At 38.7% G+C, this 26,427-nt stretch overlaps 1 protein-coding gene across 1 annotated transcript in view; it reads left to right on the top strand.

The window, feature by feature from the left end:
- GADL1 (glutamate decarboxylase like 1) overlaps positions 1–26,427 on the top strand; it is a 166,539-nt gene that overhangs the window by 26,443 nt on the left and 113,669 nt on the right. The window contains exons 2-8 of the mRNA XM_033212882.1: positions 7,017–7,189; positions 11,610–11,736; positions 13,953–14,043; positions 17,794–17,900; positions 18,631–18,746; positions 24,180–24,259; positions 24,378–24,432. Of these exons, the coding sequence (XP_033068773.1) occupies positions 7,017–7,189; positions 11,610–11,736; positions 13,953–14,043; positions 17,794–17,900; positions 18,631–18,746; positions 24,180–24,259; positions 24,378–24,432 (749 nt within the window). The remainder of the gene's footprint in view (positions 1–7,016; positions 7,190–11,609; positions 11,737–13,952; positions 14,044–17,793; positions 17,901–18,630; positions 18,747–24,179; positions 24,260–24,377; positions 24,433–26,427) is intronic.

The raw sequence follows: 26,427 nt of genomic DNA, 5'->3' as shown, positions 1-26,427 counted from the left end.
TAAGACTGCTAATTATGACTTCTACCTGAGCCAACAGTGTAATGTGAGTGCCAAAAGAGAGTTCATCTAGACTGAGCCTCATTAATAGTTATCATTTATTGAGTTCTTTACACTGTCCCTGGCCCTTTGTTTAGTACCTTGCACACATTACCACATTTGACCCTTTCGATGACTCATAGCTGTTTTCCCCATTTGCCAGATAAGAAATATGGATCACACAGAGGTTAAATAACATGGGCAAAGTCACAGCAGCGGAGTTAGAATTTGGGCCAGGATTTAAAGCTCAGGCTTTGGAATCCACTATAGTGTCAATAAAAGCTTTATTAATGAAATCATGGTGCCCAGAGGATGGGAAATATGAGTTCTCTATGTTGAGAGTTGGTGAGATCACACCCGGAATTTTGTGAGATGCCTCATTTTATAAGATAAAAGCAAATTGGTCCAGACTAGGGACTATCAGAAACCACTGGAAAAAGTGAGAGCAGTTTTAACTGACAAAAGATAATTGATACAAAGTCTTCACATATTTGGATCACAGTGCTGTGGAAGAAACATTCCATGCACTTAACTCATTTACTATAAAAGTCTCTAGACATGACACAAATGCATATTTGGAGTCACTCTCAGGAAAAGCTGTATGACCATTGTGAAAGTGACAAGATGGGAGGTCTGAGCAGCTGTCAATGAAGTTGTTACCTTAGAAGTGATGAGGTTTTAAAAGTATTATTATTATTATTTATTAGTGCATATGTTCAAAGAGAAGGCAGGTCTTCCAGTTTCAGAAATCTTTCCTGACACCTCAACTTCTCCTATAACCACAACCCTTAATTTCAAATGTCTACATTGTTTACATTCAGAATATTTTATTAGTGTCTTCCATGTGGCACTACTTGACACCTATTATCTTCTATTCAGTGCTTTGAGCCCCCCAATTACCCAAGTACAGTACTTTGTCTTGCTGTCATTAACTCCCTAATGATGCCTTGCTAATGGTTGATACCCATAAAGCAGAATCTCATTGATCCTTCACAGAACTTCAGTAAATATTTAGTACTCAGTAAAAATTTACCTTCAGCTTCACTACTCACTAGTTCTGTGACCTTGGGCAAGGCAATTTAACCCAATTAAACCCTCTCTGTGCCTCCGTTTTCTGAACTGAAAAACTGAGTAACTGGAGTTTGTTACAATTACATTTGATAAATCTGTAAAACTTCTAGAACAGGGCCTGGCACATAGTAAGTACTCTCTCTCATATATGTGTGTGTGTGTGTGTGTGTGTGTGTGTAGTATTGTAATTTTTCAGTTCTTAACTTCTCGGAGATTGATGCATATTTGTTAAGATAAACACATAATTATTAAAGGATTAGAAAGAGGGACTAGACAACTGAAGATTCGAAGTTTTGGAAGGACTTTAGAGGTCACCCAGAATAGCCATTCCCACACCCACTGCATATGAGTATATTTCAGTATTATTAATATAAATGGGAATACTTACTAAAATTTTAGATTCTAGGCTCCACGTAGAATCCTTTTGGGTAGGAATCCAGGATTCTGAATCTTCATTAATTTTCCCAGGAATTTTTTGGAAACTAGCAGATCACTTTCCTCAGATGGGCTCCAATTTTTATAGATGAGGAAACTGAGGCACAGAGAGGTTGTATTATTTCAGTATCAGAGAACTTGGGAGTGATCAAGTGGGACTAGAAGTCAGCTCTCCTCATGTCTTGGCCACAGGTTGTGGAGGGAATTATTGGATTGTATGAAAAAGTTAGATAAGATGACTTCCAAAGTAAATATACAGTCAGCCAGTCAGTCCTCAGAGAGCTATTGAAAGCCAGTTGCTGAACTCTCTTTCTGGAATGGTCAGTAAAATGAGACATGCTTCTTTTTTTCTATAGGTTTATAATCTGGTATAAGAAATAAAACCTCTACACAGGTAACCACAGTGCAAGGTGGAAAGCAACATGGCAGGAGGTCTAGCAAGCTGCCTACCCAGTGTGGGTTGAACTACTTGGCTACCATCTTGCATTCATGAACATGGTGGAGGAAGCTCTGCTCTTCTCACAGGGAAACCCCTGACCACTGTGGTCCTCTCTTCCTGCCCCTTCCAGAGGTGATAACTCACCAGCCACTTAGTCTAGAGTTTATCGCCCTGGTCATTTGATCAATCTGAGAAGACCTCTCTTTCCATTATCACAGCTTACCGTCACATGCAAGTTTCCTTTATGCATTTATGTACTATTATTACTATTATTTGAGACACAGTCTCACTCTTTTGCCCAGGCTGAAGTGCAGTGCTATGATCTTGGCTCACTGCAACCTCCTCCTCCCAGTTTCAAGTGATTCTTGTGCCTTAGCCTCCCAAGTAGCTGGGACTACAGGCACGTGCCACTATGCCTGGCTAATTTTTTTTATTTTTTGGTAGAGACAGGGTTTCATCATGTTGGCCAGACTGGTCTCAAACTCCGGGCCACAAGTGATCTGCCTGCCTCAGCCTCCCAAAGTGCTGAGATTGCAGGTATGAACCACTGTGCCCGGTGGCATTTATGTATTGAATAAGTACTGTTGTTACTTAGTACTGTTAGCTAACTTTTATTTAGTTCCCACTATGTACCAGACACTGTTTTAAGGCATTATCTGTATTAATTCATTTAATTCTATGTCAAAGGAAGAGGCTCTCTCTCAAAATCTGAAACAATATTTGAAGCTGAATTGTCTGTTCATCAAGGGAGAACAATATATCTCTCTGAACAAAGCAAAAGTTGAGCCTATATAGAATTTTGGAAGCTATGGAGGGGAGGAATTAGTAAAAACGCAAAAGTTGGAGTCTTTAGGAATTGACTGGCTTTCAAATTCAGAAGTGTGGTTTCTGGAGTGAGCCTGTGGTCCGTGGTCTGACTTTCAGAAGTCAAATGACTACCATAAAGAAAATAAGAGCACAGAAAGAGTGGCTGCAGCAGCAAGAATGGAGAAGAGAGGAAAGGGAGGGTCTTTCAGCCACAGTTTCCTTTAATAATGCAGAGAACAGAAACCCAGGTTTGCCTTGCTGACTGTTCGCGGGGTTTCCTTTAATAATGCAGAGAACAGAAACCCAGGTTTGCCTTGCTGACTGTGCACGGGGTTTCCTTTAATAATGCAGAGAACAGAAACCCAGGTTTGCCTTGCTGACTGTTCACGGGGTTCTTTCAGCCTCCACTGTCTCTTCTCTATCCCATTATCTGTGTTCTATGTCTATTGCTTCCCCAGCCAAAGGTTTTTCCTGCTTAATCAGGTCCAGTCTCCTTGCTGTGCTATCAGTTCAGAAAGGCATACAGACAACCTGCAATGGCATCTCAGAAGAGGAAGACATTATCGCTGGTTGGTTGAAGGAACCAGGAAGAACTTCTTTCATTGAATAGTCAAAGAATGTTCATCAAACTCCTACAAACTGCCAGGCACTTTCTGGGTGCTATGGAAATAACAGTGAAACCAACAGACACAAACTCATGCTCTCACAGAGCTTAACCTTTCTTTATTGGAGAGACAGATATTAAAATATATATATGTATAAATTTATATAGGTATTATATGTCCCATCGTAGTCACTGCTCTGGAATCAAAGCAGAGAAAGTAGTGCAGAGAGGTGGTTGCATCGTCGTATGAGGTGGTCAAGGAAGGCCTCCCTGAGAAACTAATGTTTAAGAATCAGAATGGTGAAAAGACCACAGATGGTAGAGCTCTATGAGCTTGGAGGACAGTAACAAGATGAGGTCTGAGATCCATGAGATAATAAGGAAATGGGACCTAGAGGTTATCAGAAGGATGTTAGCTTTCAGTTTGATGAGGAGTCACTGAATGGTTTAAGCAGAGGGGTCATCATGTGATCAGATTTACCTTTTCAAGGGAATGTAGGAGGTACTGTGTCGAGAATAGTCCACAGAGAATGAAGGGAAAGGGTGAAAGAAGGTAGTGAGTTGGGAGGCTACTGCAGTAACCCTAGCATTTGATGGCAGTTTGAAATAAGGTGGTAAAAGTGGGGGTGATGAAAAGCAGTCATATCCTAGGTATAGTCTTCATGGAAGATTCCTCAAATTGAAAGATTTCATTAAGAGCCACTATAAACTCTAGCAGTTAGAATGAAAATTCTGAATATCCTTCCCTCAGGAGACCACAGCTTGACCTATTCTAGAATCTCCAGAGGGCCTTTTTTGACCTGGGCTGGGGGAGAAAGAGGCACATTATTCACATCTGGCTATAAAAATGAAATGTGTCTATCAAGGACAAGACATAATCTAGACCCAATTCTGTATAGATTTTTATAGTATTTTCTCCTAGATAATTGTGTGAATTATGGGGATTTTTTTAATTCATTGGTGTGAAGACAGTGATAATTTAAATTTCACTGCTATTCTGGTTACGAGTGGGTGTTGACATTTTTTATTTTATCGTGTGTGTGTGTGTGTGTGTGTGTGACACACACAGAACAGGGTGAGAGAAAGAGAAAGAGAAAGACTGAGCAGGCTATAGAGCTGCTGCTATTCTCTGGGTAATAAAAGCTTGAAATCCTACTAATGAGGTTAAAAAAAAAAAAAAACCTTAACTTTTTCTGTGTGCTTAATAATAGCACTGCCTACTCACATAACCAGAGTTCTTGGAATAATTGCCCTCTTTCTTACTCTATTTTTAGGGCCTAAAAAATTTGGGAGGAGAGGAAAGTACCTTCAAGTGCAGAGCATTTCCATCTAAAAGCTCAATTCTAGGACTTCAACATTTGGCTGTAAACCATGTTAGATGTTTCCTTTCATGTGAAAGTGAAGGCTGGAACTGACATTCATCTATGGAGCTCTGAATGGCTTCTCTTTCAGTGAGAGGACAAAAGATTGATCCTTTGCTGCAGATTCCATCTTTCCCCAATTGGGGGATCTTCCTGTAATATTTTTTTCTGGTGCTTTTGTAGACACCATTTGTGTTTGCCAATAGCAGAATTAAAGTGTTTGTGAAGCCATAGAATTTTATCAGAACGTTTAACTTTGAGGAGAAGGTGGAGTCTAAGGTATGATAAATGTTAATATTGTTAGAGCCCTAAGAGTAGAAGTGTTTGAAATACATATATTTAGAAGGGTTTTTATTTTTTATTTTGGTAGACCATTGGAATATTTAAGATGGATTTAAAATAGAAGGTACTGTGTGAGGTGCAGTAAAATTGTTCCTGTAAATTTCAACAACTAAATGAACATATACATTATAAGGTGGAGAAACACACTGATTAGAAAAAGAGAATATGATTAAATCAAAGCTTGTGCTAGAAATTGGTTGAATATCTGGATTGAGTTGCCAGAATTATTTTTGTGGAGGGCTATTTTGGGTAGGCAGTAACCTTTCTTCTCAGATATAGATTTTCATGTTGACTTTTAACATTTAGTCAATGATCGGCATGTACAGTCTTGAACATGTTCCGTCTCATCCTTTTGCCTGTGCTTAAACTGTAAGGTTGAAAAGTTTAAAGTCATTTAATACAGGCTTAGCAAACCATTGTGCTGCTTTCTTTCCTCTATCACTCTCTATGTAGAAAATGGCTGAAAAATTACGGGCTTTCAGGGACAAAGCAGTATCTGTAATATAGAGGAATATTTAAACATAAAATTAAAACATACAATTAAGATTAGTGACATGTTTATATTGCTGCTTTTTAAGGAATGATTTAAAAGGGAAAATATGGTATCCCTAACAAATTACAAGAGAAAGAGTGTGTGTGTGCATCTGTGTGTATGTGTCTGTGTGCATGAAACAGACGTGGGCTTATGTTTACGAAGATCTTTTTGTACATGTGTTTGAAAGGTGACTGCAAGAATGAGTAAAATGAGTTGCATTTACATTTCTTCGGCTCCTCCACACTCCCTGATGCTAAACAAGATGCTGCGAGAATGGAAAATAGAACTTTCTGTGTAAACTTTGTAATCTAGTTCATAGAGAAATTGGCTAACAGCTACATACACCTAAAGAGGGAATATACATTTGGAGAAACATATTCATGTGTGCCAGTTCAAGAAGAAAGCAGCTAGCTCTTTGCCTTTGAAGATTTCAATATTCACTTTGCTGAAGGTGACCCGGTGATCTCTCTTAGATGCTTCCATAATTCAGATACATCAAATACACGATGGATCTTTAGAAAGTTCAATTTGTTATTTCAGTCTGGAAATGCATTATCTCTTCCTTAAAGAAAACAAATTGTGTAAGGACAGGTGCTATTTTCTTTATCTGTGCCCAAAGCTTCATTCTAGGGCTCAGAAATTCTAAAGGACTTTGAACAAGGAAATGAAGCTAAAAGCTTGCTACCTTAATTATAGGATACCAGATTCTGAAAGTGAAAACAACTATTGTATTATATTGTATTATTTATATTTTAAGGGGATACTGACAGCATAGAGGAGGTGTTAATTCTAGATAAAATCTGAAGTGATTTTTCCTCATCCTTTTCTTCAAATGCTTAACTCCTCTTCCTCCGTCTTAAACTCTCCTGTGGTAGAGTGATGGCTGTCTCTGAGGAAAGGATTAGGGAAATCACTTAGTCATTCATGCATGTGTAGGAATGCCAATGAATATTTACTCTTTTTTAGGGGTATAGTTGCTTTGTGAACCAACTCTAATTACGGAAAACATTTTTTTCCCCCAACTTCAGACACCATCTAGCATGGGAATTGGTGTATGTGAATGGTACCTTTCCTCATCAGACCTGAAATTATACTGAATGAGGGGTCATATACTCCATAACTAACTCAGCCCAGTACAGAGTAACATATATAATAAGGTAGATTTACTTAATCCATAAATTGTGAGCTTTCTTTGTAAAATTTTCCTTAACTCTATCATACCATTGTGTGTCATAAGAAATCGTCAGCTCAACACCTCAAATGATGCCTTCATGTATTAAACGATGTGCCGTTTGAAGCTGGGATAGTGATGCATTTTTTCCCCTGTGCTTCGTTATGTGATGTATTAGATTATATCTCAAACACAATTTGTTTGCGTGCTTCCAGGAGCTACTGATCACCAAGAGATGATTCCAAATAAGAAGAATGCTGTTCTTGTGGATGGGGTTGTGCTGAATGGCCCTACAACAGATGCAAAAGCTGGAGAAAAATTTGTTGAAGAGGCCTGTAGGCTAATAATGGAAGAGGTGGTTTTGAAAGCTACAGATGTCAATGAGAAGGTAAAAATTAAAACCTGTAAGAAATTGCAGAAATGGGAAAGATAGATGTTCCCCAAATCAGTATGGCTGAATATAAGGGAAATGGGAAGGCCAAGTTTTTATTTCTTCTATGCCTTTGTCTCAAAAGGATGTCCAGATATAAAAGTGTACGCTGTCCTTCAGACAATTCCTGCTTTCCTTGTGGGGTTGACTCCTTCCTCTGCCAGTCATCATTCGTGGAAAAATTGACTGAGACTCTAGAGCTTAATCACATAAGGCCATGAAGCACAGAGACGAAACTCTCTGCCCTAGATAATAACATAGATAAGTAACCTGCTAATCTGACTTATGCAACTCTAATGTTCTTTGCTCCCTATTTTCTAGTGCATGCTCTTCATGTTGCTCATGAAAATCAAGCAAAAGATGGAAAAGGATGTGAAAATATTTTAAATTTATCTTAAGGTCCTTACCAAGAGCTTGTCTGAATTTAGCCTAGAAATCTTAGGTGGTTAAGCCTGACTCCTTTCTGGTACCAATTATTGATTGTAGATTTCAAATTCAGGCTGAAATTCAATTCAAATTGATACTAGAACCACTGCTAATGGCATCTACTCTTAAGAGTACTTACTATGTTCTAAGGACTACTCCTTATGTATTTAATCCTTTCAAAAGCACTAAAAGGCAGATACTATTTACTACCCCCATTTTAGAGCTGGGAAAGAAAGGCAAAAAAAGAAATACCTTGCCCAAGATTATACGCAAGTATCAGAGCTGGGACTAAAATCCAGGCAGTCTCACTTTACAATCTGCACTCTTAACTACTCCCTATGCCTCTTAAAATTACCGAATTATCCTTTATCACATTGGTTTTCATGTTGGAGGTAGATTATCACCAAATGTTGTAAGGAAGAGATTTTTATTCTAGTTATATTAGTTAGAAATAAATATTTTTAAAAGATTTTACATGTGAGGTGATATTTATTCTGAATTTTTGATCACATGCCTTTGGGAAAACTAATAGGAAAATAGATTGATGCATGAATTTGGAAGTTATGTTCAAGGCAAAATCCTGATGGTGTTTGGTATTTGCCTAGAGAGCATATGTATAATTACATAATTTCTGGTCTTCTCTGTACTTGTGAAATACTTTGGACCTGCTTTACTTTGGAGTACACTGTTCCTCTGGCAGGGTTGTTTTTTTTTTTTATTGGCCTTTATTCAGTCATTAAATATTAACCGAATATTAGCTATGAATAAGGTTTTATATTCAGCCCTAGAGAATACAAAGAAAAACAATAGAAAGGCCCCGCTCTGAACAGAATTTATAATCTAATTGGAAGGATATGTTTTCATTAGAAAAGGCAGTGGGAGTTCCAGTGAGGATGTGAGAAATTCTTTGAGACTGGAGCAGATTTTTGGGATTTCACTCAGGAGTGGGTACTTTGAGCACAGATGTGGAATGTGAAGGGGAAGTGGCAGGGGAAGAAGAAAGGTTGGGTTTAGGGTACTCATTTCTAGAGGAAGAAAGCAGGAAGGTCAATAAGGGAAAGAGCATTGCCAAAGGACAAGATGTATTTAACACAGCAAGGGGGACCATTTTTTTTGCCTGGAAAAATGGGCTCACACAGGGGACTAATAAGATGAGAAATGGAAGATCTTAAGATCCTAAGTTGTCAATGAAGGAACCACAAGTCAACCACAATGTAATAGATGTGCAGGCTACCACAGGAAGTTGGATTGAAAGCTATGCTAGGGTTCAGGGAAGGAGGTGAAGTTTTGATACCACTAACTTAACCTATCTTGTTTGAGATCCAACAGAGCACCATTAAAAAGTAGCCTGCAGACATATACTCAAGCTTGATGCAATGATCACTGCTAGTTTCATTAGTAGAAAATTCTTCAGTTTTTAAAAGAGAATTGTAATTTACATTCAGTAAAATTTACCCCTTTGGCGTGTGGTTCTATGAGTTTCAGAAGTCATAACTATTACTACGATATGATGGAACTATTCTATATCTTTATTAGAATAGTTATGTAACTATTCTGTGCCCTTCTTTAATCAATTCTCTGCTTTCCTCTAGCCCCTGAAACCACTGATTTTCTCTATGATACTTGCCTTTTCTAGAATGTCATATTGATGGAATTGTATTGTAGCAGTCTTTGAATCTTGCTGTTCACCCTCAACAAAATGCATTTGAGATTCATCCATGTTGTTGAATGCACCAGTAGTCATTACTTTTGATTGTCTCAGGCATTTCCAATTTACCTTTGGCCTGTCATGGTTATAGCATCAGAGTTCAATTTCATACTACTTGCACAACTTGGTATTTCCTTCTGCTTCCCCCAACCTTCCAGTCTTTTCACTCCCTGGCTACTTCCCTATCTCTCTCCTCCCCTCACAGCCAAAATTTTTAGAGATTATCTATACTCTGTCCCTCCCTTCTATTTCTTCACCTCCTACATCCTCACTTCAAAGCAATCTGGCCTCCGCCCCCACCTCTCTAAGTCAAGCTGCTCTTGCCAAGAACACCTCCTTGTTGATAAATTCCATGAGCACTTCAGTCTTTATCTAATTCGGCTTCTTAGCAGTGTTTGACAGTGGTGAACATCTCCTTCCTAAACATTCTTTCTTCTTGGTTATGGTAGCACTAAACTCTTAGGAGTCTCCCTACCCCTCTAGCATGTCCTCCATAGTACAGGCAAGCTCCTCTTCCTGTGTCCATTCCTAAGTGTTGGTGATGCCCGGAAAGATTCCGCTCCTCTCTTCTCTGCTGTAGGTTCTCTCTGTGCCACATCATCTACTGTCATATTATCGTAGTGTATCCCTGAACTCTGTCCTCGATCTTTCGCAAGAGCCTCAGATCAACTGCTATACAACTTTTGGATATTCTAAAAGGTGCCTTGTCCTAAACATGCTTACACCTCATCATCCCCACACCACCCCAACCAGATCCTTCTCCTGCTAGCCCCATTGCTGCCATCCAATCTTGTGTCCAAGCTGGAAACGTCAGAATGATCCTTGGCTCATGCATCTCACCCTCAAAATCTAACTGATTTCCAAGTGCTAGTGATTCTGCGTTTTAAATATCTCTAAAAACTACATACTTAATACAGCATTGACCCTCATCCAGATCATCACCTTCTCTTGCCTGGGTTTATTACAGCAAACTCTTATTTCAAATTTTATTTGGAATCTTTACATAACAACTAAAGCTATTGCCCCAAACACAAATATGGTTCTTTCATTCCCCTGTCCTACACATTTAAATGGCTTCCTTAGAGCCAAGTCCAAACTCTGTAAATATGTCACATAAAGTCCATTATGATCTGAGCCTTATCTCTGTATATTCATTCATTTATTCAACACATCTTTATTGAGCAGTATTATGCAGACTCTGTGGCAGTCACTTGGGATCAGTGAGCAAAAAAACAGATCTACTTGTATGGAGATTATGTAGGATACAGTAAATAACTGTATATTAGAGGATGATAAGTGCTTTGTAAAAAGGAAGAGTAGGAAAGGTTAAAGGGGATTGATAGAAGTAATGGTTAGATTTTAATTTTGGGTAAGGGAGTCAGGATTGCTGTTGTTGAGAAAGTGACTTCTGATCTAAGCTTTGAAATAAGTGAGGGATTCAGTTATGAGGATATTTTGAAAAACGTTCTAGGCAGAGGGCACAGACAGTGCAGAGACCCCAGTATGGGAACATCCCTCATGTAGTTAAGAACAGCAAGGAGGCCAGGGTGGCAGGAGCAGAGTCGGCCAGAAGGAAAGTACTCCCAGATGAGACTAGAGGAAAATGAAACCAGGAGAAGCAGATCAAAAAGGATCATTGTATGTCTTCGTAAGGACCTCAGGTTTTACTTTGAAAGAAGCAGGGAGACATCAGATGTATTTGAGTAGAGGAATGGCCATGGCTTAAGTTTAGGAGGATCATTCTGACTGCAAGGTTGATAGCAGACTGTATAGGGAAGGGTACACGCAGAGAGAAAACTACCTCAGCATTCGTTTTATTTATTTCCACTCCGTTTCTCAAAAATCCATGTTCTAACCATACCAAATGTACTTGATTTTTCAGATGTGCCATAGGATCCGAATTTTTTATCTTTTATTTTACTTTTGATCTTTATTACTTCTGTCACTTCCATCTAGAACCTCCCTAAACTTTATACTTGGTTCACTCTACTCTTATTCTATGTAACAAGTTAGATATCAGTGTCTCTAAGAAATCAGCCTTAACCTTGCAAATCTAAGATGGTACCCCTCATCAGTACCATCAACATCTACATTACTGTCATAGTTCCTTTCGTCTGAACTATAGTTGCATGTTTAAATCTCCCAGTACCCAGACGTTTTGTAATGGTAGAGTCCATGTTTCTAACATCCTCTCAATACCTGGCTATGGTGGATACTCAGTTTGGGTTGTGGTTGAATCTCCAGGTGTGTGAATGGAGGCCTCCTGAACAACTAAAACAGCTTCTTGATTTGGAGATGAGAGACTCAGGCGAGCCACCCCATAGACTATTGGAACTCTGTCGGGATGTCATACGCTACAGCGTCAAAACTAGTAAGAACTTTAATTTACTTCCTTGATCTGTACCTCTGACAAGTTCTTATGTTTGTAAAACATTTATTTACCTCTCAAAGCTGAGTATAGTGATATTTATGGAATGAGAAATCTGGATTAAAAAATTAGTGGTTCTGATGTTTTTGCAATGGTCCCTTTAGTCCCTAATCCAGATTCATTGCCAAGGCCAAAGGTAAGTTGATAGGAAAACTGTTGGCGTTAGTGTTTGTATGTAAACATGCTCTTCTCCTTGCCAACCCCCACATACTATTTGTAATTGAGATCATATATTATCACTGTTACTTATTTCTTATATTAGACCAAAGTGGCAAATAGTATTTCGTTAAGGGATTTTAAGTCTTGATGGCCCAGAGTATGCAAAAAAAAGTGTTCAAAAGGTATCTTTAATATAAACAGAAATAGATTGGGAAGACACTGATTAACTCTTGGCAGTTGGTAACTGCCAAACTATTTGATCAAATCTGGCAGTATCAAAAAATAAAAATAAAAAATAAAAGTTCTTAGATGGATATAAGACAAATGAATACATTCCAAGTTTGTGATGAGATTATTTCACAGTGATGTCATAACTGTGAACTTTCTACATGCAGTGATAGGATGTCAGTCTTACACTGAGGCACCATTCCAACTTACCTGTTAATATCCTGTTCACCCAGTGAACAAGTTTCAAAAATGGGAGAATAATCTTTCAAAATATTTCTCAGTGTAATGTAAAGGTAATCCAGTGCTTAAGACCATACAGGCATTACTTTGTAAATTCTGACACTGGACTAAATTTAGTGGAAAGAACGTAATAAAATTCTGGCTAAAAATAATTGGAGTATATTCCCTTGGGAAAGTCTAGTGTATGTATCAAAAACCCAGTTAGCATTTCAAAAGCAGAAATATGTATCTTATTATTACAGTGCATGTCAAAAGTGTAGAATGACATTTAATGCAGTAGATTTTTCAGTTTACTGGATATTTTCCATGTTACCATGGAAATCAATCATAAATTAACACAGAACTAAAACCTATTAAAATTACTTATAGCAGTGCCTGTTTTTTTTTTTTTTTTTTTTTGCGAGATCAGAGGAAGTTTTCCATGTTTAAGCTGAAAAGACATTTTCTTTTGAGACTTGTTTTTTATTGAACCCCTAGTTTAAAGAGAAAAAAAAAATACTAAAGTAAATTAAAGCCAGATGCTCTAAGTTATAATGAGAGGTCACCAAATTAAATGATTCCCGAATACTCAAATGTAGAAATAGACCTCCTCCCTCTTTGTTGTCATGCTGAGCTTCCTGTGATTGAGAATGTCAAGCCAGTCAGCCGGGTGTATGGTGTGATTATTCACATGGTGTAAAGCCAAGAACCTTTATGAGACCTTTTATAGGAGGGGAAAAAATTAAAACTGGAACAAGACATTGTTTGTCTCTTAAAGGCAATTGCATTTGAAGCAAATTGAATCAGAAGTGTACATAAGCCGCATAGTGAGTCACATCTTACTCCATCTACATACTGCCAGTCGCATGGGTACAATCTGAAAAATGAAAAGGCTGCTCAGTGCCATAGCCTGGGGTGAATTCTGTTGTAAGTGAAATGTATATGAAGTGAGAAGTTAATATTGACATTTTCAGAAAAAAGGCAGTACCCTGTGATCCTTGGACAAACAGTGTTCAAATAATTATTTAAAGGGTTCTGGTTTGGGTTTGGGTTGTAAAAAAGAGGAGCAAGTAAATCAAAGCTCTTAAAAGACTACTCATATTTTACTTAGAAACATTGATCAGGAGAAAGAGCTCTGAGATGAGTCTTCAACATGTTCTTCCTTGTACATGATCCTGTTTTGGATTTTTTTTAGAATAGGGTATAATTTATATTCAGTAAAATGCACGAATCATAATTGCTTGGCATGATGAATTTGTACATAGCTGTGCATATGGAGCCATCACCTGGATCTAGATATAGACCAATTCTAGCACTCCAGAGGCTCTCTGAAGTCCCCTCCCAATCCATAATTCTTTCCACAAAGTACCTAGAATTCTAACCACCATCTCCTTAGCTTTGTTGATTTTGAATGCCATATAAATGGAATTACGTTATATGTAATTCTTCTGCGTGTGTTTGCTTTCATTTTCTGAAAGATCCATTTATGTTAATGCTGTATCAGTTTTTGTTTTTATTGCTGCATAGATGAATACTCCATTTTAAATTTGCAGACCACCCAAGATTTTTCAACCAATTGTATGCTGGACTTGATTACTACTCCTTGGTGGCCCGATTTATGACTGAAGCATTGAATCCAAGTGTGTAAGTGCCATGCTATAGAAATTTCACACCAAATGTGGATTAGAGACTTTTTAGATGAAATTTTATTTCAAAATTTTCTATTTAATGGTTTCTTTTGCATAGTGCCATCGCAAATAATGGAATAGTTTTACGATACTTATCAGATTCAAATAGCTGTTTGATTTAAATAGAGATACCATGAGATGGAAAAGGCTAATAACTGCCTTTATCTCCACTTAACTGATGAGAAAATTGATTGGGCAATTTTTTATTTGTTCCTGCATGAAAAGCCATTTTCTGTGCTAAGTGATGGAGAGACATATTGAACAAATAAACCTTGACTCTGCCCTCATGGAGCATAATATCTGGTATAAAAATGCTAATCGAAGTGGTCCACAAAAATTCATGTAAAATCCAAACTCTCATCTGAAGGAAAAGCACAAAGTGTTCTAAGTATTAATACGAATGGGACAATTCTTCCTGGTTGGAAGCTCAGGAAAGTGTGCTCTGCAGAGGTGACAGTCGGCACTGAAGAATAAGTGTTATTAGGTAATACGGTGAGGGATGAGTTCTAAATAGACAGAATGACGTGTATAAAGGCTCTGTGGCAGGTCACAGCATGCCATTCTCTATGAACTGGAAGGTCAGTGTGGGTATAGCTGAGAGAGTTACAAGGACTGTAGTGGAGAATAAGACTAGAGAAAGAGAGAGAAAGATAGGAGCCAGACATACAGGGCAGAGGTGACCATGTTTATGAGTCATTCTAAATGTAACAAAAAGCCATTGAGGGTTTCTAAATCACTAGGTGCCATTTGCTTATTGAAAAAAATCTCTAAAAGTATAAATAGGCTGGAGAGGACCCGTTAGGAGGGCATTACTTAAGTGAGAGAGGGAAGTAGCTTGGACTTGAAGAGAAGAGGTAGGAATAGAGCGGGAAAGAATGAGTTCAGAAAATAAAACAGAAAGGACGGGAGACACATCTTGGAAATAATGGTAAGACAGAGAAGGTTTCTGGGACAATGCCTGGCTTTCATAGCTGGGTTTCTGACTTTTGTAGCTGAGTACATGGTCATATCATTCAAAGAAATAAGAAGCACTGGGAGAGGGAACTGGTTTTCAAGTATATGGTGAAGGAGGCAAGAGCAAGCAATCCATTTTCAGTTGTGGGCATTTGAGTTTGCAGTGACTTTAAAACACCCAAGAATACATGGGAACTAAGCTGACAAATATATGGGCCTGGAATTCTGATGTTGATATGAAAGGTATAAATTTAAGAATTATCAGTGAAATGATGGTAATTGAAATGGTGGACATGGATGAGATTTCCTATGTCAGTGATTCAACACCCTGACTATTCATGAGAATCACTTGAGAATTTTATAAAAATGTATTGATACCTGGGTGCCAACCCAGGCCAATTAAATCTGAATTTCTGTGGCTGTGCCTCATGCGTTGATATATTTACAAAGTTCAACAAATGATTTCAATGAGAAGCCAAGATAAAGAACCACTGCCCAGGGGACAGAGTATAGAGTGGGGCGAGAAGAGGGCTCAAGACTGGGCATTGAGGACATCTAACATTTAATGGTTAGGAAGAACAGGGTCAGCTTATAATGGTAAGAATAGAAACAAAAAACCAAAAGGCTAGCTGTGGCAGCCATGAGGAGAGTGTACTTAGTGTCACATGTTGTTGAATATTCAACTAAGAGCCTAAACAGCGTCCACCGGATTAGCTACATGGACGCCTCTGGCAACTTTAGGGTTGTTTTGTTGCAGTGATGAGAGCAGATACCAGGTTACAATCAGTTACAGTGAGGGTAAGTCAGAAGACTACAGTAAAATTACATACTTTTCTCAATCTTTTCTTGTATATGCCAGGTTTTCCAACTCTTCATCTAAGTTCAAAAATCTCTAAATATTTCAGATTAAAGAAGTGTTAAATTGCTGCTAAGCTAAACCATCCACTCAAAATATGCCAGCCCACAAGTGTGTTCTATCTTGTCCTCCCCTCCACCTCCAGGCTGATTCCTAGGTTTATAATTGAGCCAGTTTTCAAAGACAGGCTTAATACTTTTATTATGAACAAGTGAATAACTATTTTATATATATTTGTAGGTTCACATAAATATATTTTTTCATACTTTTGGTGTATGTACACTGGTTTCATAACATGGTTGAAAAACAATTTTTTTTTTTTTTTTTTTTTGAGACAGTCTTGCTCTGTTGCAGACTGGAGTGCAGTGGCACGATCTTGGCTTACTACAACCTCTGCCTCCCAGGTTCAAATGATTATCTGCCTCAGTCTCCTGAGTAGCTGGGATTACAGGCCCCCGCCACCATGTGTGGCTAATTTTTGTAGTTTTAGTAGAGATGGGGTTTCACCATCTTGACCAGGCTGGTCTTGAACTCCTGACCTCATGATCCACCCACCTCGGACTCCCAAAGTGCTGTGATTACAGGTGTGAGCCACCTCACCTGGCCGAATCTGTATTTGTAAGATGGCATAATATCTGTAGAGTTCTTCACACATACGTAGGTGATAAATAGTAGGTGATACATAGATGACCAACTTTTATGCCTCAATCCCAAAGTTTTCCTTTCCAGATGTTAAAATAATTGCATTAAATTATGTGACTATAAATCTAAATGTGTCTGCTTACACATTTAGAGTACACATTTATTCAGATACAATTTAATGTAATCCTTTAATTGAGAAGGAGATCATAGATATGTAGTCACCCTCAAGTTGTCTGGAGAGAGAAAATACTCAAACATTGCCACACAAGGCATGGTGACTGTTGCAATGTGGGTTCCCAGGAATGCTGCTCTAGATGGTGTTTAGTGAGTGGGATGTTTATTAAGGAGTACCCTTGGGATCAACATGAGTGACCTGGGGAGGAGGAGGAGGATGCAAGAAAGGGCAGGGATAGGAGGCAAGTTGCCATGCAGCCTCCATGGCAATCTTGGCTGATGCTCGGAGATCTCTGGAACTACAGTGGCCCTTCAAGAGTGGTCTGCAGTTGGGCCCAGACAGCCAGGCCTTTACATCTCAGCAGTCATCAGGTGTAGACCATCACAAGAAGGGGTGTTACCCTGGAGGAGGTAGCTCCCTGCAGCTGAGGCAATCTCTAAAGGGGCTAAAACAGCAATGCTCTGAGACAACAGCGTTCCAGCCCGGAGCAACAAATCCTTCACTGACAAGGGATTTGGGTAGTGCTTTGCAGTAAAATTATCACATAAGAGCTGTCTCACAGAACACTCCTCATTTATACAGATAGAGAGTGTAGAGGAAACCCTGGTTCAGGTGGAGTAGTCTCCACTTAGAATACCTTGAGGGGACTGTTAGCATACCCACGGTAGTAATCTGATAAAACCTGGTTACTATGACCATGAATTTTCTTTGACTATCAACAGCATCCAAGGCAGTATTCCAAGCATCCAAAGAGTGAAATGGCCACTGCCCATGGCTAATACATAGGATGCAAATGCATTGCCTTGCCTTTATCTCTCCTCATGGAATTGAGGTTTTTCTAGAAAGTAAGACTGCTGCAGCAGCTTGCAGATCCCTAAGGCCACAAGCTATTGGCATTTAACCATGACTAGTGCTGTCACTAAGGGAGTAATTCTCTATTTTCAATGGATAAATTTCCAAAGACTGCTTACACTTCAGCAGCCACTTGGTTTAATACAACTCTGTGTGCATTTCTTGGGACACCAAAGGAATGTTTTGACTCTAGTCATAGAAGTGAAGTGTTTTTTATATCCATCTAGTTATACGTATGAGGTGTCCCCAGTGTTTCTGTTAGTGGAAGAAGCGGTTCTGAAGAAAATGATTGAATTTATTGGCTGGAAAGAAGGGGATGGAATATTTAACCCAGGTGAGTACAATTAGTTATTGATATCAATCTTCCAATACAAACACATAAAAATTTACCTATATGAGGAACAACTCCTTGCAGATTTATACATGACCAAAAGTTGGATATTAATAATTCTACTTGCTAAGAATCTAGCTTATGCCTTTCTCCAGAGTGATCACATTTTGTATTAATGCTAAATAAGTGACATACATACTTCATGAATGAAATGCCTACAATTTAGGATTCATATCTAACACAAACGAATCAATCTACTTCTGGAAGTTTGGAAAGGCTATAAGTCCTCTAAATTTTAAAATCAAATTTTACTTGAGAGGATTTCTGAATTACATTTGTTTATCCTGTAGTCCGTTTTTGGAGCCAGAGACCAACAAATATTATTTCAATTTTATTGATTAGGTGACAGAAAGAATATTAACTATGGAGACCTAGGTACTGACCCTAAGTCCAGAGCCGACAGATTGAGACTTTTGGTTTGAAAAAAACCCTGTCATGAGAATAAACCAAAATTTATCTTTTTTTCTAAGAATGAAAGTTCTGGAATTAGAGATTAGGGTATGCAATAAAATCTTCAGAGTAATGGGAGCAGGGAGGTCGCTGCTCATGTGTTTTTCACAGTGATTTTTCATTAGACTAGGGCAGCCATGGCCATCCATGCTTTCCACTGTATTCAGCATTTTGTGAGCTACAACTTCGTGCTACAAATGTCATTTTAATTTTGTTTTTGCAGGTGGCTCAGTGTCCAATATGTATGCAATGAATTTAGCTAGATACAAATATTGTCCTGATATTAAGGAAAAGGGGCTGTCTGGTTCACCAAGATTAATCCTTTTCACATCTGCAGAGGTAAAAATTATTTTTTGTGTTGAATATAGATTTTCTGAGAATGTATATTTAAGAGGGCTTGTTTGAGGACTCCTGATGTGATTTTGTCCTATACCCATGTGACTGATATGCTACAGTATAACATAGTATTTCATTAGAAAGTAAATTCTAAGGAGTTTGATGTTGTAACGCTTGGTCCAATTTTGTGTAATTACCTTTATTTAAAGTATATAGTCTGTAAAAACATTAAGAATATTTAATTTGAAAGTGCTATCTCAATCTCTTTTGAGTGTCTTATTCGTCAGTATTTAGATGAACACTATGGATTTCAGCTATGTCTTCTACTCACATTTCCTTGTAAAATGATTGCTTTGATTGGGTAATATAAGGGATGTGTATCTTACTTTTCCAGGGAAAAGGAAGATATACAGTAACAACGAAAACAGAGAGAGAAAGAAAGAGAGAGAGAGAGAGAGAGAGAGAGGAGAGAGAGAGAGAGATTTTGCCACAGTTCTCAATCTCTTATATTTTACTCTCTACTCAAGTAGGAGGTCAGATGGTGGATAAGTGCATTGGCTTTGAGTTAGGCTGCCTGGATTCAGTCCCTGCCTCTGCCACTTACTATCTGAGTAACCTTGAGTGAGTTAATTTCTCTGTGCCTCAGTTTCCTAAATTTGTAAAAATAAGTTTATCGTTTAGCTCTTATAACCAACAAATCATCCCAAATATACAGTTATCATTCCATAACTGTATATTATCACTTGTAAGTCTCAAGATAGCTGGGCAAATTTGCTGCTTTTCGCTGGGCCCCCTTCCACGTCTAGGGGTTGTCTGGCTGATGGCCCATCTATGAGTGGCTCAGCCTGGATGATTCCAGTGGTGCCTCTCTGCTCCATATGTCTCTCATTCTCCAGGTCAGTCTAGGTGTGTCCTCATGGCAATGGTGCAGGTATAAAGGGCATGGCAACACATCAGGCCTCTTGAGTCTTAGCCTCAGAACTGGCCATTGTTACTTCTGCTAATTTTCTCAGCCAAGTCCCGTCTGTGAGCCCAGATCCAAGATGTGGGAAGAAAGACCCCACCTCATGGGGAGACTGGCCGTAAAGTCACCAGGCAGAGGATTTGCATACATGGAACAGAGTACCACTGGAACCATTAGAACAATCCAGCAACCACGCAGCAGTTGCTGATTAGCGAGTTTTGGCAAATGTTAAATGAGTAATTGCATGTAAAGTAGCATCTGGGACATAATAGATTTTTTTTAAATATTCAATATAATTGTTACTAGGAGAATGATCCAGCTACAACAAGGTGGGCAGAAGTAGATGGCACAGCTTAAGTGCATCCTTTATATGGAAGAGACTTTTTCCCTTTCTTGTTCTTGTGTGACTGCAGTGGATGCCTCTGTCTATTCTACCACTGCTTCATCACCCAGGTTCTTGGCAGAATGAGTTTAGCTTCTTACCTTCTGAGATAACACCAGGTATCCTGCCACTAACATCAAGTGGGCAAAATAAAAAACTGAGAGTTTGTTATTTCCAGCTGGGCTCTCCTGTATCTATCATTTTCTTCTAAATACAAAAGTTAGTTTATTATTGCAAAAGGACCAATTGTGCACTAATTTCTCCTCAGTAGGAGAAAATATGACCACTCTCATGTTTTCCTCTTGCCCTGACTTTTGCTCTGGTTCTTTCAGCACTAAGTGCAAAGTGGGAGTTGAGTGATGGGAGGCAACTGGGAGGAATCATCTAGCCTGAGATTCTTAACTCAGCAATTCGAGGCTCTTGTTCATGAGACATTCTGTACCAAGAGAAGAATGTTTGGTAATGTGGACAGCTGGAAAAAAGTACTTGATTATTTGGGATTATTATGGAACAGAGTTTCCTTCTCCATGCTTCAGCCCTGGATATTTCAATGTGAGGGACCTCAGTGGATCATAAATGCAGAGTCTCTTCTGCATTCAAACTGCTATTTCCAAGCATGGGAAAGCTGATTAAATAGCACCCTGGTTATCAGCTCAGGTTTTTTACTTTTGCCTTTTTCATTCTTCATTTGGTTTAACACTTGCTGGAGTTCTTCTGGAATAATTACCATGGAAAAGGGAAAGATATTATATGGAAGCCTAGAATAAAGAGGATGCCTGGGAAAGATCAGTAACAGGTGGGGGCTTGTGAATTGGGAGTGAAAAGAAAGTGAAACGTTACATAGTTGTGAAACTAGAACTAAGTGGTTTTTAAAAATTTTCCAAATAGAGGCAAAATATATGCCTTGGCTAACATGCCGGCAGAAGTTAGAACCAGAAAAACCAAGAACTAGGTGTGAATTCCACAGAAAAATTACATCACTTCGAGCACACTGTAGCCTTTAATTTATATTTTCACTCCATTGGTTGAAACACTACTTTGCAGCTCATTCCTTTCCCTGCTCTCTCGAAGAGTCAGGTTATAGCATTTGCACTATTTTAATTCATATTTGATTGACTACCTTTACTACTTATTACAACAAACCAATCTGTTTCATTAAAGAATTAAAGAAGTTTGTGTTTACTAAACAGTCTTAAACTCTGCGTTAGTCTTTTTGCTATATCTGCCTTATTTCCTTTTAGGGGTTTGGTCTATGGCCCAGCACTGTTCTATTAGATGGTCTCTTTCAGTTTTTGTGCTTCCCCAAAGTACTCCATCTCTATCTTGCACTGTCAAGTGCAGAATATATGTACCCACCACTGAAGGTGTTTTTGCATGCGTTAGGCTTTTATTGTAATTCTACTATTGATAGAGACCTGCAAGATCACGACAAAAACCTCTGCACTGTCAGTATATCCAAAGTTGCCTCTTTAGTGCTAAATGGGAATCTAAGAGAAGGGAACTTTCGGAGAAATAAAAGTAATAAATCTATGACTTGGTTTGCACTTTGATATAAATTCCATGGGTGTATAGAAATCCCAGGTTTGTAAAGTTCCTGTATATTTCAGATCACTTCTGGAATTAGCATAAAGTAGTGATCATGATTTGCCACTAAAAAGCTAGGGTGAAAAAGAAACTCTTACCTCCCAGGCCAGTAATCAATGGCCTAGCTCCTTTCTAGCAGGGCTTGGGCTGGGAGAGGCAAGTGAGGTAGGTATCTAGGGTATGTCTCAGGGTCATGCCTCTAAATTTTGCACCCTAAGGTGCCTCCTTCACTTCCTCCTGATCGCTGAGTGAGAGCTGAGGTTGAGTTGCGATGGGATGTGATTGCAGGTCTCCACGGGCAAGCAGGTGCTTCATAGGACATCTTGCAGAGCATGAGGCTGGGTTCAGTCTATCTGGCTTCTGGTTCTGGCCTCTTTGGGAATTAAACCAGCTGTGTGTTCTTAGAGACATCTCCTGGAAACTCTTTCTTCATTCTCTAAAATGTAACATTTATATACCCCGTTCTCTCTACCAGCTAACTTGAGAATCAAGTTAGTCAGCACTGGAGTCCAGGTGTCCAGGGCACAGTGTATACTGAGGAGAAAGCAGCAGTTCATTGAGCAGCTCAAGGTCATAGAAAAAAAATCCTTGTGGGAGCCAGAAAGTAAAACTCCAGCTCAATGCTGTCTTTCATGTAGGCACTTGCCATTTTATCTTTATAGAAAGGAACACCCACTGAGAGTTTTTTCGTCTTCTGTAGATTTATGAAACCTATGGGGAGGTTTGGTCTTAGAACAACTGACTTATCTTTTGCCAGTGATAGAAACAGCCACTGTTTGTTTCTAAATGCAGTTGTTACTTTTGAATTCCAGCTTTCTAGGTTTTTCCTTTCCTTGAAACTACTCAGCATGTCTGAAGCATCACCTTCTTTTGTTCCCCTTCCAGGACTCTTCCTTCTCTGAACTTTCAGATGTTTAAACTTCAGTTTTGCAGAGTTTTTTGATCTATCTCAGATTGACATTGGGTTGTATTTTGCCCTGAGGTACTTAAAGAGAGCTCCACCATTCTAATTCTGATTACAAGTTTTTTATCCAGCAGATTCATTGGTTGGAGATGTTTTGCTATTTCTCAGGGGGAGAGCATTGTGATTTTCCTTATAGGTAGATGTCAGTGGGGTAGGCTAGCATTTATCATTATGAAATCAATAGCTGTTTGGTTGCCAGAGCCCAACTCTCTGGTGAGAAATAACTCACCCGAGCTATGTCACCTTAGCTATGGCAGGCAGGTTACCACCGGTGGAGCAAATAGAGAATTAATTACACTTTCATGTACATTATTACTCTTCAATAGGCATATGGTCTTGTAACAACCTGAAATAAAAGCATCCTATAGGCATTTTGGACATGTCCTATTTGATATTTGGAAATTAATTATTTAGAACGGTTTCATTGTTCCTGATGTTACTTCTGCATTTATTTTTACAGAGTTAAAAAAAGAGCTCCCAAGAAAACTCTCTTGACAAAAGAAGGAAAAAAATTACCACATTTGAGGGAATATATCAAGTGAAGTGTGAAGGCATGACTACTCTTTTAATGTATTCATACCTACAAATTACTAAGATTTTCTTTGGTACAATTATGTCCTTTAGCACCCTCATTTTTCTGGGATGAAAAAGAATTAATTGACCACCTGTCAACACTAATGTATGAAAAGTGACATATTGTTTGCATGCTAATTATTTTATGGGCTTCATGTAGTATAGAGAAGACCCAGTAATGTAAAGCACACACTATTTATCAACATGAAATAGACTAGACTTAATTCCATATTCACCTATTAGCCTCACTCATGCCATAGCTGAGTAGGTTTGTCTATTATTACTTTCGTTCTTATGATTTTAGCCACATTCTTGTGTGTTTAATTTCAGTTTTGTGTTCAGTATTAAACCAGATTGGTCAAGTGTCTGATCAGCACCTATAACTCATTGTTTGCTCTAAGAAATAATTAAATTCCTCTGTAGCCTGTGATTGCAATCTTTGAGATAGAGTCATGCCCTCTCCTTAGAGGGTTTCAAGTCAACAGTGGACTAGATTCTAAATTTCCATTAATACTAAGTCTTAGGAGTAGCATCGGGAGAAACTTTACTTTTCTCAATGGGATGGAAAACAACAGCCTCCAGTGTCCTGCTTTGTTCCATGTGCCAGGCTCTGTGCTAAGCCCTTTACATATATTATTAACCCACTTTAGCACAAGCAGATGGAGTAGGCATTATTGGCATGATCCCTTTAAATATTAGGAAATTGAGGCTTGGGGAGTGTATATTATCTGTTGAAGATTCCATAGCTGTAACTGGAATACTTGACATTAAATCTTGGTTTCTCTGACCCCAAAGTGAATGTTCTCAACCACTATGCTAAGGCACTGAATTAAATTACTTTTTTATGCAATGATGTCCCAAAGACTATGCTCAGCCATACTGATTTTCATCTGTCTCTGATAATAAGCAATGCTTTTTTTGTGCCATGTATTCATGTCTCTCCGTTCCCCACTGTCCCTTTTAATTCAGTGTCATTACTCCATGAAGAAGGCAGCCTCTTTTCTTGGGATTGGCACTGAGAATGTTTGCTTTGTGGAAACAGATGGAAGGTAATGGGGACAGGATCCGGAAGCCTGGTGGGTGGAGGGAAAAATTCATACGGTTTATAAAGCAGTATCATTGTTAACTACAAAACATAACCGAAAGTCTCAAATCTTTGTCCCTTAGAGGTAAAATGATACCGGAGGAACTGGAGAAGCAAGTCTGGCAGGCCAGAAAAGAGGTGAGAGGGGAGAAAGCAAGAGGGAGAGATAATGTGTGTGTGTGCGTGCGCGCTTATGAGAGAGACAGAATAGCAAGGAGAGAATGCAAACAGCCAAAACCATTTCTGTGTGTGGGAGAGAGAAGAGAGCATGTTGGAATTAAAATAGGAAAACTCATTTACAGATGTTCTATTTCCAAGTGCTTGGCTCTCCATGTTCTGTGGAGTTTCCCGGATATTCTTGTTCCCAGGTAGCTGGAGTCTATTAAAACAATGAAATCACCCGTATTCAGGATTCTTGGCTAGAAGAAGCTCTAAGGATGAACCCAGTCTCTCCAGCAGGGCCCCAGCATCTCCTCTCCTTATAACTCCTCCCTCTGAGGAATCTGCAGGACAAACCGATTTTCTCTGGGCTGCATTCAGGGTGATTCCGGATTTCTTGGCCAACCTATTCTCCCAGGTTGCTTCCAACCCAAAACCCATCTATTACTATCACTCCCTGTTGGGTCTGTATCTAGTAGTTCAGTGGCAGAACGTCCTTTCTTCCTTAGCTGCTAGAACATATTAAAACTGAAATATTGGAGAAAGCAAGGCATGGCTCTGTGCACCTGCTATGCTCCAGCCAAATTTAAACACCTGCATTTTAAAAAGGGATGTCATTAGGCCGGGTGCAGTGGCTCACACCTGTAATTCCAACACTTTCCCCCACTACCATTGATTTGTTGAAAAGGTCATGTCCTTTGTCCTGTAGCGCTTTCCAAGTTATAGATTTTTGTGGATTACATCAAGAATTTGAGACCCTAAGTGCTCACCTCCTTTAAAAAAAAAAAAAAAAAAAAAAAAGCTGTATTTTTGTTTTTTCAAAACCAGGGAGGCTTCATGGGTCCTGCCATCAGGAGACATCCTGTGTCTCTTTTTTGTATAACATTGATTGGTGGGGTCTGGTATCGTCAGTCTCTCCATCACAATACCCTCCCCCCATCAGCTTCTCACTTGGATTTTGCTGCCATTGATGATCATTGTCTAGACCCATTATTTCATTAAGCGATGTCCTAATTCCTTCTCTCCTTCCTTATTGACAGGCATTCTGCTATAAAGAAAAATATTCCTCCTCCTTTTGTTTCCCTAAGGAAACACTGCACAGCAAAACAGGAAAGACGTCTTATTCTTTCCCCTTATTTATCAATTTTTAAAATAGTGAGTTTGTTGCCTAGCATCCCCTAAAGATAATCCTTATTTTTTTCGTGTCATTAAGAATTCATATTTCTTAGCATAGAGGGTTTTATTCCACCACAGTCATTATCATTTTCGTCGCTCAAATTTTTGTTTGTTTTGACAGTGAAAGTACATGAAACGGACATAATACTAAAGTTGAGAACTCAAAAAAGTAAGTTTTTGAAAAGTAAAAATTGCTTTAGGCACATTTAAAAGTAGGGCAATGGGGTTAGAGTTGGTATGTCTCCTCAGTTTTCTTTCAAGTCAGCTAATACTTGAGCCTGGATTCACCAAGGACAAACCTTGCATCCATTCTGAGATAATACATGATGGCTGGTTCATTTTTCTCAGTAGCTTCAACCTAGTTGTTTTGTTTCAAGCTTTTAACTTGTGTTGTTTCAGATATAAGGAATAGTAGTACATCAACTATTTTTTCTGCCGGGATTCAACTCCCTGGCCTATGACAATCCATTGAAAAACCGTTGCACAGTGACCTTGTCTTGATGTCATTACACAGATGGTGAAAACCACAAAGCATCATAGGTTCTAAAGGGCTTGCTGACAGGCTCAAACTAGGATGAACACTGAATGTTTAGAGACATTTTGTTAGAGTTATGAGTGTTAGAAATGACAAATTTTCTTAGGCAATACAGCTCACTGGCAGCATGCAATCAATACTGTTTCTACTGAATTTTCTCATTAACAGCATGAGATATGGGGAAGAAAATCTAGAAGGTTAAATCCAGATTGCAAAAGTTTAACCTCTGGGCTCGTATTTATAGTGAGATCTTTTTTAAAAGG

Source organism: Trachypithecus francoisi, unplaced genomic scaffold (assembly GCF_009764315.1).
Source record: "Trachypithecus francoisi isolate TF-2019V2 unplaced genomic scaffold, Tfra_2.0 Lachesis_group0, whole genome shotgun sequence".
Classification (NCBI taxonomy): domain Eukaryota; kingdom Metazoa; phylum Chordata; class Mammalia; order Primates; family Cercopithecidae; genus Trachypithecus; species Trachypithecus francoisi.
The sequence above is the reverse complement of the archived record's forward strand: the minus strand, read 5'-3'. Positions and strand labels throughout refer to the sequence as shown.